The following is a 16,831-nucleotide window of genomic DNA, read 5'->3' as shown; positions in this document are numbered from 1 at the left end:
CTTGTGTCAAATATTAATTGAAGCTTTGTTTATTTTTCTTAAAACAGTAAGAGCAGTAATGCTGCATCAGCTTGTTATGTTATGGCTCAGCATTCTAGCATCTAATAGGATACATCAATCAAACTGCTTTTCATGTCCTTGTAGCTAGCTAAGAAAGAATGCACAGCCCTGCCCTGACTATCCCTTCTAATCAGTTTCTGCTTCCATATGCTACTCCTCCAGGGATTTTGAATGTGTATATGGAAAACCTGTCAATCTTAAACCCTCTTAACAGAAACATGAGTCCTAGCAAATGTTGTCTTAGAATCAGAGATAAACAATGAATGGAGTGAAAATAACCTCAGAAAAGAGAAATCATATTTCATTGCATTTGAGGCATTACCATTTCAAAAGAAGATAGAGTGTACTTGTAATTATCAGGTTTTAGACTGCTTAGTTAAATACCTAGTCTTAGACATGATTGTTGCCCAAAGGTTGTACACATATATATGTACTGACATATATATATGTATATATACATAATATGATTACATTAAAAATATTTTGCCAGAGGCTTTTCTGATGTAGCGAATTTTCACTCCACAGCATGTATAAAGCACAACTACACTGAAGACTAAGTTCACATCCATTAGCTGAACACATCACCAATATATTCTCAATTTCATATTTAGCAGTTATTGGTTTTTTTGGTATAAGTAGAAAGAATAGCCATTTTAGGAAGTTGTTTTCAGGCCAAAATGTATGGGAGATTTCTTCACTTACTCAAACAAAGACAATAGTATCAAACAAAATGCAAACTTTAATTCTATAAATTAAGCTTTTCTTCCACCATTATATTGACAAGGTCAAGACAAGTAGAATGGTTCCAGATAGCTTGGTGAAACATGAGATGTTTCACCTTGTAATTGAATTGAATGCTGACTGTTTCAAAGACTTTTGTAGGTATTTTGTGTAGGGGATCGACAAGAATCTGATGGGACCAACCCTTCCTGTAACAAAGCAATACTGAAATAATATTCTGCAGGCTGAAGTTCTCGCCAAGTTTTAGAGTTATGTGATGATCTTAGATGACATAGAGGACCTGACTGCAGACCACTTCTGGCACACATTGTCAGTGTCTCTCAGAGCGAAATAAAGATTCCAGCTTGCCTTAAATAAATTATCAATTTGGGTCCAAAAAAAAAATTCAGCCACTCTCATTCTAAAGTTAATTTCCTGCCAAAACAAAATGCACTTTAGTGGATGACAGAGACTTCTGGTAAAGCAACTCTGAGTCCGTTTAAAGTCTTCTGAAATTATTTTACCTGATTTCCAGTTTGAGTGCAACCTGACAGCTACACTGTTGCTGATGGGGAACTCCTAACAGTGCAGAAAGCTTTTTCAAAGGTAGTTTTTTTTTTTTTATTTAGCATTGCCAGCAGCCTTTCTGTCCATTGCACTGACCATTATATTTTTCTGACTCACCTGTGGACCTAGGCTGGGGCAGCTGGGATTGCACTTGTGTGGTTCCACTCTTTCCTTTCAGAGAAATCCCAGAGGATGGCAAAGGACAATTGCTCATCAGCCCCGTGGGCTCTTTTTCATGTAGGATTCCACAAGGTTTCATCCTGTCATCTCTCCTTTCAACATGTGTATTAGGCCACTGAGGAGATAATGAAATAATTTGGGCTGTGGTGTCATCAGCACTCAGATGATACACAGTCCTACTCTTTTGACAGACCAGGATGGTGCAGATATTTTGCACTTCCAGTACCTGGCTGAAGTAGGGGTATGAGGGCAGCTTAATCCGAGGCAGATAAGTGCTGTGTGGGACAAGTAAAGGGAAGCATCCAGAAGATGTTATCTACCTTTATTATTCACTTCCACCTCTTGTGAAAGAGGCATATAGTCTCAGATTTCTCCAGGTTCCTAAGTTTTGTTATGGGTATTGAAATTGAATCAATGGTGATAACAACTATTTGTCACTTGTGTTTCAACTACCGGCAGTTATTTCTACTGGTGTAAAGCTTGCCACAGTAGTTCAGATATTCTTCCAGAACATATTACTGCAGTCCAGCGTCCCTGGACAATGGCTACAAATGACTGCCAGGTGTTTCATAAGTGCTGATAGTAACTCATAGTACTCTCAGCCATGTAGCTGATGATGATCAAATAAATAACAGAATATTAGTACTGGCTATCTGATTTAGAGTGACAGCCAATGCAGCATTTTAATGGTTTAATGGTATTTGTCTGCTTTTCAGGAGGGATGATCCTGGTTGTAGTGAAATCAGCAATCTGAGATCTTGAATGCTCACCCACTGCATGTGAAAGTACCTTCACCTGTTAAATATTTTTAGATCCTGTATGTAAATTCATTCTCTGTTTGTCCAAGAGAAGGCCGTGTTTGTTGATCTTCAGGCACGGTGAAAGTAAGTGGTGATAATATGTAAATAATCCTTTGGAATATGAAAATATCCAGACTAAAATACAGTATGGGTTTTAATTTGAAAATAAATAGTTCATTTTAGAAAATAAATACAACCTCTCTCACCTGAGTTTAGGTGTAGTTAGCTTTTTTTTTTTTTAAAGTTTGCTGAGTTAAAGCCCACTGTACATTTTTCACTGTAATAATTTATATTAGTTATATAGTTCAGTGTGATAATACAAACTTAACATAAAATCTGGCATGTCCTCAAAACATATTGAACAGAAAGAAAGTATTAATATTAATTTAATTCCCACATTTGCTACTGTTTTGGAAACACTAACTGTTAGTCATACTCCACTACTTAATATCAAAATGGTTAGCATCCATTTTTCTATAATTACATGGTTTCATCCACAGTTTAGGGTATTTTCTCAATCTAAGATGCAGCTGGAAGTTCTTGTTGTTACTCTGCTGGCTTATAGAAAAGTCAAAGTAATCTAAACCAGATGAACTGAACTGTATTTAGTACCACGTTTAGCTATAATATAGCTAATTAATTTGAAATGCAAAGATTAACATATATATATTAAAATATTTGTACACATTACATGTTAAAATAATATTTAGAGGAAGTCAATGAAAAATTATTGGAAAGGTAGGTTCTATAATCTGATATTTTTTTCCTTGAGAATGAAGAACATATTTTTTTCGGAGGAACCAATAATTATATAATGTGAATGTTTCTTCTTTTTACTTATGCTACTTTCTATGAAATAAACAACATGCAGGGGTTTCAAAAAAAATTTTATGCAACATTAAATACCTGTCTAACATAAAATATTCCATAACTCAGACCTGTAATTTAAGCCCTGATCTTTGTGTGACTATCTACAGAGTAATACTGAACCTCCTGAAATCATAGTCTTACACTTGTACTTGTGCAACGGTCAGCTTTACTTACATTTCTAATCTTTGTTCTTTGTTTCTTAAATGATGCAAGTTAAGAAACTAAAAATACCTCAGAAACAAGTTCCATTACCAAATACATAATGGTTGAGCTGCAATCAAAAACTCAAAATAGAGATCTTGGTTTAAATATTTTATTGTTTGAAAATGACTTTTAAAATGCCACAGTCAGTCAAATTGCTTTTTTCCACATTTACTATTTTTGCCTTTTCATATCTATTTTTTGCCTTTTTTTGTTTTGTTTTGTTGTTTTTTGTAAAAGTTCCTTGCATTAGAAAATACCCGCAGATATATTCTTTTGTAGCTTCCAAGAGGCCATTTAATTATAAATAGTACCTCAACTTCAAGTAGTCTGAGCACTTATACACACACAAATTATCCATACAAGTCTATTCATCTACATACAGTGCTCAAGGGAGTACAAGATGATGGAATTTCCCAGTTTTCCAATAGCATATCCGCAGAATGCAATGTGCTAAAGTTGTGAAAACATTTCCTTTTATGAGCTGTCAGAGCTGCAACTGCTTTTCCCAGCCAACATAAAAAATTCTGAGGTTACTCCATTACAAAATGTGACAGTACAATACAGAATACATCACAGTACTTTGTGTAAAACTTACTTGGGATATAAATCCCTAAGCTTTTACTTTGATTTACCAAGAATTCCCACATTATTTTGTTTATTGTAGCCTGAGGAAGAGGCTTTTCAACTCTAAAATCTTTTGAACTAGTCTCCCCCTGGAAAACAAAAGAAAATCACTAGGCTGGGATTTACTTTGGGATTGTTCCAAAAGTATTATGAATTACTGTTCCAAATATCAAAAGCTTTTTTATATTGAATTATCAGGAATATGCTCTGAACTCCAATAACACCTTCACAACTGAGTTTTTTGAGAAAATAATGAAAAATATTTTAATGAAAACTAATTTATTAAAATGGGTAAAAGAAACCAAACCATACATTATCCTGGTAAAGTAAGAAGAATCCTAAAAATCTTTTCATTTCTCTTATGAAATTTTTGTGGTAATTTCATTATACACTGTCGTTCAGTAATTACGCTTAAAACAAAGAAGGAAATACTGACTTTCTATATATCCTGCTGATAAATAGGCATCCACAATATTTCAGTACTGATTAAACTCTTTTTCTAAGACAATTCCATTTAGGGGGAAGATATATGCATGCATTTTACTCAAGTCAATTCTGAAAAGAAGCTTTCTAAGACATAATGAATTAAATTTATTGTGGTGCAAACTGATTGTAGAAGGACCTTGACACAAGGTCCCTCTTGACACTGGTGGTGGGTGACCAGACAAGGAGAGAAGTGCTGCTGGACCTTGTACAGGTCCAAAAAACAAAGAAGGTCTACTTCATGGTGTGAAAGTTGTGGACAGCCTTGGTTACAGAGACCACAAAATGGTGGAGCTAAGGATCCTGCATGTGAAAAACAAGGCGATGAGCAGGATTAAAAACTGGAGTGCTGGAGAGCTAGCTTTAGCCTGTTCAAAGACTTACTTGGAGGAATCCTGTGCAATAGAGTTCTAGATGGTAGAGGAGTCCAAGAAAGCTGGGAAATCTTCAAGCACTTCTTCCTATAGGTTAAGATTAGTGCATCCCTAGGAGTAAGAAATTGAGCACGGGAGGCAGAAAGCCTGCATGGATGAGTAAGGAGCTTCTAGAAAAATTCATCTGGAAGAGAGAAGTTTACATAGGGCGGAAAAAGGGACTGGCCATTTGGAAAGAACACAGGAATATTGTCAGACTATGTAGGGATGCAAAAAGAAAGGTTAAGGCCCACTTGGAACTAAATCTGGCAAAGGACATCAAAGACAACAGAAAGGGCTTCTTCAAGTACATCAGCAGTAAAAGGAAGACTACGGAAAATGTGGACCCACTGCTGAATTAGATGAGTGCTCATCCTCATGGCAGAGGATGCAGAGAAGGTGGAGTTGCTCAATGACTTCTCTGCTTCAGTCTTCACTCCTAAGGCCAGCCATCAGGAATCCAAGACCCAGGAGGGAAAAGAAAGTCTGGAGAAAGGATGACTGTCCTTTGCTTGAGGAGGATCAAGTTAAAGATCGTCTAGGGAAACTGGACATCCACAAATCTATGGGCTCCAATGGGATGCATCCATGAGCGCTGAGGGAGCTGGCATATGTTATTGCTAAACTGCTCTCCTTCATCATTGAAACCCATTGGAGAGCAGGACATGTACCTGAAGACTGAAGAAAAGCTAATAAAACTCCAGTCTTCAGAAAGAGCAAGGCAGAGGACTTGGGAAACCACAGGCCATTCAGCTTCACCTCCATTCCCAGAAAGGTGATGGAACACCTTGCCCTGGAAGTCATTGCCAAGCATCTGGAAGTAAAGAAGGTTATCAAGAGTGGTCAGCATGGGATCACCAAGGCAAAATAATGCCTGACCAATCTAATAGCCGCCTATGATGGCATGTCTAGCTAGGTAGATGAGGGGAGAGCAGTGGATGTTGTTGCTAACCTTGATGTTAGGAAGGCTTTTGGCACTGTTTCCCGCAATATCCTCATAGGCAAGATTAGGAAGTGTGGGTTAGGTGAGTCGGCAGTGAGATGGATTGAGAACTGGCTGGGTGGCAGAGCTCAGAGGATTGTCATCGGCGGTGTAGAATCTAGTTGGAAGCCTGTTGCTGGCAGTGTTCCCCAGGGACTGGCACTAGATCCAGTCCTGTTCTACATATTCATCAATGACCTCAATGAGGCGACAGAGTGTATCGTCAGCAAGTTTGATGATAGTACAAAACTGGGAGGAGTTTTTGATACATTGGAAGGCTGTGCTGTCATTCAGTGAGACCTGGACAGACTGGAAAGCAGGACATAGCGGAACTTAATGAAGTTCCACAAGGGCAAGTTTAAGATTCTTCAACTCAGGAGGAATACCCTCTGCACCCATACAGGTTAGGAGTTGACTGGCTGGAAAGCAGCTCTGCGGAGAAGAACCTTGATGTCCTGTTAGATGACAAGTTGGCCAGCAGTCAGTAATGTGCCCTCATGGATAAGAAGGCTAATGAGCCTAACAAGCAGGTCAAGGGAGGTGACCATTCCCCTCTACTCGGCTCTGGTGAGGCAGTATCTGGAGTATTGTGTCCAGAACTGGGCTTCTCAGTTCAAGAAAGACAAGAAACTACTGGAGAAAGTCCAGCAGAGGACCACAAAGATTATCAAGAGACAGGAGCACTTCTTCCATGAGGAGAGGCTGAGTGAGTTCAGTCTGTTTAGCCCAGAAAAGAGAGGAGAATTCATCAATTATCATAAATATCTAAGGGGCAGGTGTCAAGGGGATGGGGCCAATCTCTTCTCAGTGGTGCCCAATGGGAGGACAAGGGGTAACAGATATAAACTGGAACACAGGAAGTTCAACCTCAACATGAGGAAAGACTTCTTTACTGCAAGGGCAATGGAACATAGGAACAGGCTGGCCTGGGAGGTTGTGTCTCTTTCTCTGGAGATATTCAAAACCCACTGGGTTACTTTCCTGTGCAACCTGCTGCAGGTGAACCTGCTTTAGCAGGAGTGTTGGACTAGATGATCTTCAGAGGTCCCTTCTTACCCTTACCATTCTTTGATTCTATGATAAATAAACCTGTGTTAAATTTTACACTATATCCATGTAAACAGTTAAACTGTATTTGAAAGAAGTACAATCAGGATGTGGTATCTACTCTATACAATTACAGCACAACAGCTTTTTCAGGGCCTTGGTCCCTCCTTGTATCTTGGGAAGCGGTGGTTTCCGCTACACTAATAAATCCGGTTTTCAAGACAACTTCTCAAACCAACACCACCCTCTCCAAAGAAACCATAACCAGGTATAAGGACAACCATTTGCAAAAGTGATAACAAGCAGTGTTCTACGTACTCTTGACACTGTCTTCAGCAATTTCATCCTAAAGATTTCAGCAATACGCACATAGTTTCTACTGCATAGCTGATATTTATGGCAATATGTAATTGCTGTGTGAAGGTGCTGTCAAAATGGAAATAACCTCAGAGAAGATTTTTATAAAAAATAAAAAAGAAGGAAAGGTCAATAAGTACTCAAACTGAGAATCATCAATATATTGTGTTAAATATTAATGGTCTCCAAGGTCAAAGTTTTCCTTGGCCCTTATGATAATAATATGAGCTATACAAAACTAAATGTACAAATGGACATAAACCCATAACACATTGAAGTATCTCCAAAAAAATGATAGGATAGAGTAATTGTTTTAAATGGCTTCTGTTTCTAACATTGCTTATTCACTGCCCTCTGAGTGCCTATTAAAAACAGGAAGCAGGTCATTCACCAGTAAAAGCAATTATAAAATGCAAATGACTGAGCATTCATTGTCAAGATTGACTAGATAAAAAAGGTCTGCTTCATAACATGCTTCCAAGCAGATGATGGAATTAGATGTTTGTATTATAAACAATAAGAAAGAATAGAGGCCTTTAGTATTTTATAGAAAGGCTGCAATTAAAAAATAGGTGAGCATTGTAACATAAATTCTCTGAAAAAGTAACAATTAAATTTTGCTCTGAGAAATAAGGTGGCATCATCTTGTGGTTACTCTGCAGGAATGCAGTTAGGATAGCCTCCAGCCTGCCACCTCCCCCTACCCCTTCTGTTCCTCTCATCTCTACATTACCAAAACCAAAACATGTTTTGTATATTTTGCAGAAATATCCATGTCTGAAATATTTTTAAACAATCTATTCTGGGCAAAACTCAACGCCATCTTCAAAGACATAGTTAGTCTCATATACAGGTAACAATTCAGCATTCAAACTTCCTGTTCAATGAGATCTGCAATTGTAAATAGACCACTATTTTGTATGTAACACACAAGTACATTCACAGCTACTATTTTCTGGTTTGGATTTAGTCCTGCTAACAGCTAGTTCATTGTACCTTGTATGATAAACTACCCAGGCTGATCTTTCTAAACTCAACTGTGTAGATGAGCAGTGAATTATTTACCATGGAAAGTTCAATTGTTTTATTCTTCTTTGGGAGATGTATGTAAAAATATAAAACTGTATCAATTTATCTATTGTTTTACTTGAATTTGTGGTCAATTACAAATACATAACTATTTTAGAGAGGCTAATTTAACTGATGTTTAGGTTATGACTTGATTGTGTAACTCCAGAAATATTTTGTTGGTGTTATTGTACCAGTACGCTTTAAGTTTTAATCTGGTATTTTGTAGTGTAGGAAGCCTATAACCAGATCTCCCATAGCGAAACAAACAGCTGAAGTACACTGACTAATGACGTGTCTAATTTCACATTTTTTTTAAGTACTTAAAAGTTCAAAATTATTGAAATGTATATCTGTTATTTTTTCACGAGCACACTTAGTTCTGACCTGCTTATGGCCCCAGGAGTTTTGAATGGCTATAAATGACAGTAGAATTGAATCCATATATTGTTCTTTTTACATCCATCAGCTCTGGATATTCTAGGAAATTCTTAGGAAATTAGGACACTTGTTTTTCTTATTTTTTTTCAAACTAGTCATATCAAGTCTCAGCAACTGCCAGTTTAACTGTGATAACACATGGGATTATTTTTGCTTTTGAAAGGTGTCAGTAAAAGAGGAATTTCTCAGCATCTGAAAGTATTGTGGTGGCATGAATTCCTGTGTGGTATTCTACTTGTCGACATCTGTCTCCCAGAAAAACTACAGATAAAATCACACATTTCCTTTGGATTTCTGAACACATCAGGAGCATGGACATTCTAAGCCACTTTGGATAAAAGATGCAAGAGTATTTCAGCAAATAACACACTTTCACTGCTTTTCTGAGCTCAGTTCCTTGCAAGATTTGACTCCTCCAATTAAATTCATATTAGCTAATGTCTCTGTTTACATGTGCACTCCAGGAGCAGGTGAAATAAAAAACGCTTAAAAAAAATATATCCAGATTATACACATTAAACCTGCATTGCCTCCGCACTGGAAGTGCAACTCTATGTTTTTTATAAATTAAAAAGAAAACACACATGCCTATTTATACCCCAGGATACTCCATATATTTAGCAGGTGAAGTTACATGATATCTTTTGCTTCCTTGGTTGTTAAAATGACCTTTGATCTTCCTTGTCTCCAGGACTCAGTGTTGGGTCCAGTTCTATTCAATATCTTTATCAATGATCTGGATGAAGGGATTGAGTGTACCCTTAGTAAGTTCACGGATGACACTAAGCTGTGAGGAAGTGTTGATCTGCTTGAGGATAGGGAGGATCTACAGAGGGATCTGGACAGGCTGGATCAATGGGCTGCAACTAACTGTATGAGGTTCAACAATGTCCTGCACTTGAGACAAAACAATTCCATGCAGCTCTACAGACTTGGGGACGAGTGGCTAGAAAGCTGCCTGGCAGAGAAGGGACTTGGTTGGTAACTGGTTGAATATGTCAGCAGCATGCTCAGGTGGCCAAGAAGGCCAATGGCACTCTGGCTTATATGAGAAACAGTGTGGCCAGCAGGGTCAAGAAAGGGACTGTGACCCTGTACTCCGCATTGGTGAGACCTCACCTCAAATACTGTGTTCAGTTTTGGGCCCCTCACTATAAGAGGTGCCAGAGTGTGTGTTCAGAGGAAAACAAAGCTGGTGAAAGGACTAGATAGAGCCAGTCTTATGGGGAGTGGCTGAGGGGACTGGGGCTGTTTAATCTGGAGAAGAGGCTGAGGGGAGACTTTATTGCTTGCTACAACTATGTGAAAAGGGGTTGTAGCAAGGTGGATGTTGGTCTCTTCTCCCAAGCAGCAAGTAGTAGAATGAGAGAAAAGGGCCTCAAGTTGCACCACAGGAAGTTCAGATTAGATACCAGGAAAAATTTCTTCACTGAAAAGGTTATCAGGTACAAGCTACCTAGGGAGGTTGGTTGGGTCACCATCCCCAAAGGGTTGAAAGACTGGTAGACAGGGTGCTCAGGGATGTGATTTAGTAGCAGACAGGTACATTTGGACTTGACTATATCAAAGGACTTTTCCAACCAAACGATTCTATGATTCAAATGTTGACAAGAATTGTAGAAATGTCATAATGATATTTCAGTTCTAAAGGGATGAAATGTTACAAAAAATGTCTCCTCTCTCCCTATGGTGTAACCAAGGCAGCATTATTTGCATGGTTTACTCATTGCAGTAGAGGAGATGTAGAACCTGGGCACAGATGACAGGATTGGTTATCTACCGTTTGGCTGCTGCTACTCCCTCTCCTAGGCAAAGAGGAGCTGATATATTTGCAGAGGATGGAAGAAGAAGTTCACTGAAAATCTCTGGGTGCTGGGAGAAGGGTGGGTGACGGCATGCTGGGGTAGGCCATGTGTAAGGATCTGGCATCATTTTCCTGTTAATTTCATTCCATAAGTTCTCTTGAAAATTTTCCAGTCTCCTGATATCAGGGTACATGTGTGTAGTGGGGAGGTGAGGGAAGGAGAGAGATTGGCCGTGAGGACAAAAGAGAGGAGAGACATCTGACTCTTTTAACTGCTTCAGATCCACTCTTAACTTTCTCAAGTACCTCAGTACTTGTTGATGTGCTGAGACCTTTCTGGTACAAGTACTCTTAAAAGGTGAGATACTTCTAGTCATTGCTATATCTATCCACCATTAATAAACAAAAATAAAACAGAAGAAAACAAAAAAAGCCAAACCACTAAGCCCGGAAAAACAAAACTACAAAAACATGCGGGTTTGACAAATGAGTCCATAATTAAGAACTTTCTCTTTGCTTTCTCACACAATTTGTTTCTGTTGATACGTAAGATATGCATTCACACCCTGCAAATACTGAACTCATGTTACAAGATTATTATCAAAATAGTCTTGTTCACCTAAGTGAGTATTGGTTAAAAATCCATGAAAGATAAACCAAATTATACTGCTATATGCAATCCACCTTAGGAGTACACAAAAATTATTGAGACGTAACACTGCTTACTTAAGTAAATGGTATCTTTTTCCTCACAAATTCATTTAAAAAACATAACATTCCAATAGTATGTTAACAGAAAGGAACCAGCCTGTAGTATCATCAAGTAGAGGATCTAAACGGTTCTTTAACAATTCTATAAAATGTAGCCATTTTCAAACTGTGTTTAGGACCTTGTGACCTCACACTGCCTTTGTGTGTATTAAAAAAAAAAAAATCTTTAACAACATGATTATAACAGAATATTTTCATACCAAACGGTTGCCCCCAAAAAAGTGAAAACAGATTGTAAATTTTCTGAGAAATAATTCAAATTACAAAAAAAATCTCTGGTAGCATCTGGAAAAATACCAATATAAATATAGCTGTTGGATTTACTACTGTTTTTATTAAATTAAATTACTAAATAGAAATAAAGAAATTGCCATAGGTCACAAGCTCCTCAAAAGGAGAGAAGAAAGCAAGAAAAAGAATCTAGTAAAATCCAACAGTTTATCTCAGTTTTTAAAATTCAGAATATGTCACAGAAATAAAAGATACAGTTTGAATTTATTTTCAAACATGGATACATATGTATAAGGAGAGATTTACCTATTTATTATACAAAAATGATATTTCCATCTAAGAATTTCACAAGCTATTACTGGCATTGGCAAAATTACAGCATTGTGGTTGTATAAATTGCAAGTATAAAATAAATTAACAGTAGAATTTTCAAAATTGAATCAGTTTGAAATGATAGGATGTCATATTAGCGGTAAACCCACCAAAAAAAAAAAAATAGTCATGCTGATGTAATCATTTCCAGATGCTGCCAGGACAACTTTGCAAGTATAAACTTCCAAAAAGACATTTCTAAAGAGACATTTTTTTATAGAGACTTTGAGCTACAGCCAGTTTGTCTTTTGAAAAATCAAAATTATCTGTGGAAGATTAATTTGTTTCCCATTACAGTTTCGGATTTCTTCTTCATCCATAAAATTAACTGCAGTGAACTTCCAGAAGTAAAAAGCTGTCTTTTTTCAGGCTCGAATAAGAGGAGAAATAGTCACTTGTCCTGAAATCTGGCTACAATTAAACACATTGAAGACAAATTAAAAGCTGTAAATGTAAAACTTTGGGTTCTTTGCTGTGATCCTTTGTTACACAAATACTGTACTATGCAATAAGCAATCAGTATGCATCACCTCCATTTTACTACCAAATGCTTAAAGTATTATTTAAATACACTATAAATATAAAATAAAGTATGAAAAGACAGTATTTACCTTTTCCAACTGGGCATTTTTTTTTGATTTGTACAAAAACTCCCCCACTGCTACAAAGACAGAAAGCACCAATCCTGCTGCCAGCACAATGAAGATTCCTCCAATGTTTTGAACTCCTAATGCACTGGCTTCTTTACTTTCCTCCTCTGGGCAGCCATTCCCTCTCCACCATTTCTCTTTCATCATGTGGAGCTTGCCCTCCTCTTGCAGCTGAAGAATTGCTATAGTGATCTTGTCTCTATATGGAGAACCTAAAGAGACCACAGGGATCATATATTGCATGGAATATCTTTTAAAGAAAGTTAGTTATTCTTGATATGAACAAAATGTAATATAACATCACAGGGAAAACTATAGGCTGCACAATTGTAGCATTTCTTGAAAAGACATTTAAATTTCACCACTGTCACACTGGTAACATAAACAGAAACATGAACCCACATGCGTCCACAGATACAAATATATATGCACAAAACTTGATCCAGCTGGTATTGCCTGTAAGCCAAGCAAGTTGATCCAACAGTCCTATGGTCTCAAATGTCTTCATGCCCAACCTGGTTTGAGGACCAAGCCACAAAATTCTCTATATGTTAGATTTTCAGGCCCTTAAAGTACCTTCCAAGCACTCGCTTATTAACAGTACCAAGTAGCAGTGCATTCAGAAATATACGGTTAAGTGTGTTTGGATAACAAGATCATATTTTCGTGTATTTCATTCTCAAAATTCCATATTTCAAAATGACATGACAATTTTGCAGTTTTGGAACATTTCAGTATTTCAAAGGGCAGTTCAAAGGGTACTAGCATGCCTTTGTATATCATCTGATGTCTTTTTCTTTATACATATGTAAGGACTTTTCAATAAGCATTTTAAAAGCTACATTAAGTAATGAATAATGCCAGTGGAGAAAGATTTTCCTTTCTGAATGTCAGAGAGTAAATCACATGGTTTAGACGGGCTTTCTATATTGAGATTTGTGTACTGTTTAAGAACAGAAAAAAGCCATCATTTTTCTTCTCCTTTAAAAAAAGAAACAAAAACCCCTTCATTAAAGTGGTTAAGAAACCCCAGTTTAAAAATAAAAAAAAGTAGATGAAAAGCCATGCAATGTAAGTGCAACTCTACAAAGAATCCCTCCTCTTTTCCTTCCAGTCATAATAATGCTGCTTACTAGCTATAATTTTTATGGTGTTTCCTTTGGCTCAGTAACAAAATGCATTTTCATTAACTCAATACCTTTTTTAAAAAAAAAAATCTCAGCATCCTTTAGATACATGTTGCCTATTTGAATGTTTCATGTACTGTCATAAGCTGTGAAGGATGTGTAGGAATGAAGGGGTAGGATATTTTATACTCTTTACACTCTTGGAAAACATATTTTTTGTAATGTCTTTCTATTTGTTCTTTTTTTTTTTACTTTGGCTTCTTCTTATCTAGAGCTTACAATGTGGATAAAGCTAATATTAAAGGATTGCTGTGCCAGGAGGGAAGTAAAACATAGAAAGGACCGTTAATTACAGAACACTCTGGGCTTTTTCTTGTTTCCAGAATAAAAGGTAGAGAAATCTGGCCTCCGAGTTTTGAAGTTGCAAGAAGTTGTGCTTTTATCTCCTGTGCTTAGAAAAGAATGATGCTCTGTACTGTAAGCTAAACTGTGTTTACAGGGTTCTACATGAGAGGCTGAAAGAAGGGAAAATGAAGAGTTTTCTACTGTCTTCTGCATGCAAAGGCCTAAGTCACATGTTTCAAATCACCCTGATTATGCTGATATTCTGCAAAACCCTGTACTTGACACATTTCTTCAGTCAGATGGAAGAAGAAAAGTGATTGGTCCACAAGAGTCTAAGGAAGTGTAAGTGCATACCATAACCTTTGGGGATATTATCAGTGTTACACTGCCTATAAATATTTAACAACAAAGACTTAAATAACATTAGATTCTGAGAAATAATTTTGGACTCAATTTAAGCCATCTTCTGATTTGACAGGCTTCTTTCTAATTAAACTCATTTGCATTTTATTTCCACACTTTCTGCTGGTCTAAATATAGGCAGTACTAACTATTCTTCATGTATTATTTATATATTCTAGGGACTAGATTTGGTCACATGCAGTTCTAGTCCATTTGAAGCACTTAAAAATGAATTAAGAAGAATTCATAGACAGAAACAGAAAGCATGGGCCAACCCTATCTATTGTTACTTAAGTTTATGAATATTGCATCAGGAGCATGCAGTTATTAATTACTCAATATTTGTATAACTTACTGTTGGCGATTTGCAAAATTTTCCAAAAATAGCTGTGGAGTGGACAGATTACAGGGCCATTGGTGTTTCTACTACAATATTTGTATTTGTAACACCTTATTATCTTGTCTTAAAAATGGTGATCCCACTAGTAAAGATCCATGTGAGATGACCAGCATTGTATACTGCTGCTGCTAAATTAAACATGTAAAATCTTGTATCGATGATAAAGCTAGCATTTAATGCTGTACTTCTATTCTATTTCTGAATTATTAACTGTTCTAAATTCATTGATTCATATATCACAACAAATGAGTACACCCAACAACCTGATGACGACAAAAAAGTTATTTTTAATGCTGTTTATGTTGATTCAAGTAGATGTTAAGAGAAAAAAAGAGGTGTAATAATGATATTATTTCCTAAGATTTTATTTACTCCTAGATTTTTTTCTGATACAAGCTAATTTTCCTAGTCACTCCTACCACATGACTGAAAGATGAATCAAGTCCTTCCATGAGGTGTTGTAAAAAAGCTGTAATGTAAAACCTGGGTTTTACATTTTTAAAAATCAGAAATATTTAATTTAACAGAATTTAATCTTCAAAAGAAAAAAATAGAATGAAAACATATCTGAATTTTCCATAAGAATGCTGGATAACACCATTTATACTACCAGGAATGGATGGAATCATTTAAGTCTTGGCATACAGTCATTTCTCTGTTCTTATCCCATAATTTAGCCTCATAAAGAATCACAGCACAGATGTTCTGATACTAAACTGACTGCATGCTTAGTTAAATTTTATTTCAAAGTATTGTTTGTTACACTGTTCTGTTATCTCTATCCATCAGTTACTACAATGAAGCTTTCCTTTTGTTTAAACTAAAGACAAAGTTTAGTCCAGTCCCTTGGAATGGAAATTCCTTGCTAGAGGAAAGCTGGAGATACAGCATGTGGAGTTCAGTTTCCCTTAAGCGTCATGCATACTGGAGTCATAGGCATGACAGAAACAAGATGGAAGGGATTTCTACACATAATTGTGCATTAGGTGTTCAGACTACAAGCAACTATGGAAAAACTACTACCTACAGCCTTGTGCCTCACAGAGTCTGAAACAGCTTCCATGAATCTGTAGCACAATCAGCATTCAGTAATACTGACAGCCACAGTTTTAACATCCTGTAGGTAAAGAATAGCTCAGGGGCACCAAGTACAGGAGGAGCAGTTTAGTGCCACAGAAATTATTTTCTTCTAAAAGTCACAGCCAGCTCTCCTCCCTAACTCTGTTAACCCTCACTAACTGGGATCTGAGAGAACTAATAGAGAGAAGGGTTAACATAGCTTGGTATGTTCTTCCTATCTATGGATTCAAAAGTCCCCAAGAACTATAACTATAACTATAGAACAAGAGGAAATGGACTCAAGTTGTACCACAGGAGGTACAGGTTGGACATTAGGAAAACCTTCTTCACCGAAAAGGTTATCAGGTACTGGAACAGGCTGCCTAGGGAGGTGGTTGAGTCACCATCCCCGGAGGTATATAAAAGACAGGTAGATGTGGTGCTCAGGGATATAGCTTAGTAGTGGACAGGCACAGTTGGACCTGATGATCTCAATGGTCTTTTCCAACCAAAAAATTCTATGTTCCTATGATTAATACATTAGAATATGAGATTTAACTATTATAAAAAAGCATACTTCTTGCTCTTCTAGAAGTTGTCCTACTTCCTTATGGACTTCTGGGTCATGGACTTTAGAATTCTGGACATGAAGAAGCCTTTTTCAAAGTTGTTTAGATACTGCACATGTTGTAGAAAATATTAGGAATAAATAATAAAGTGGAAGGTCTAATATAAGAAATATTTGCAACTTTGATTTAGCTGTGTGGCAGATTTCTCATTCTTGCCTTTCTGATTAAATGCATAACCTTGAAGTAAAATATTTATGAGGATGGGTTAATATTTATGATGAAAGA

The 16,831-nt window shown here is 36.8% G+C and overlaps 1 protein-coding gene across 3 annotated transcripts in view; it reads right to left on the bottom strand.

The window, feature by feature from the left end:
- The window catches only part of GRIK2 (glutamate ionotropic receptor kainate type subunit 2), a 398,712-nt gene that overhangs the window by 10,034 nt on the left and 371,847 nt on the right, over nt 1–16,831 (bottom strand). For 2 of the 3 annotated variants that reach the window (XM_054061969.1, XM_054061970.1), the window contains 2 exons: nt 12,606–12,856; nt 1,465–1,642 (listed from right to left, as the gene is read on the bottom strand). In XM_054061969.1, the coding sequence (XP_053917944.1) occupies nt 1,465–1,642; nt 12,606–12,856 (429 nt within the window). The remainder of the gene's footprint in view (nt 1–1,464; nt 1,643–12,605; nt 12,857–16,831) is intronic. The other variant, XM_054061971.1, reaches the window with a different exon arrangement.

This window comes from Cuculus canorus, chromosome 3 (genome assembly GCF_017976375.1).
Source record: "Cuculus canorus isolate bCucCan1 chromosome 3, bCucCan1.pri, whole genome shotgun sequence".
Classification (NCBI taxonomy): Eukaryota; Metazoa; Chordata; class Aves; order Cuculiformes; family Cuculidae; genus Cuculus; species Cuculus canorus.
The sequence above is the reverse complement of the archived record's forward strand: the minus strand, read 5'-3'. Positions and strand labels throughout refer to the sequence as shown.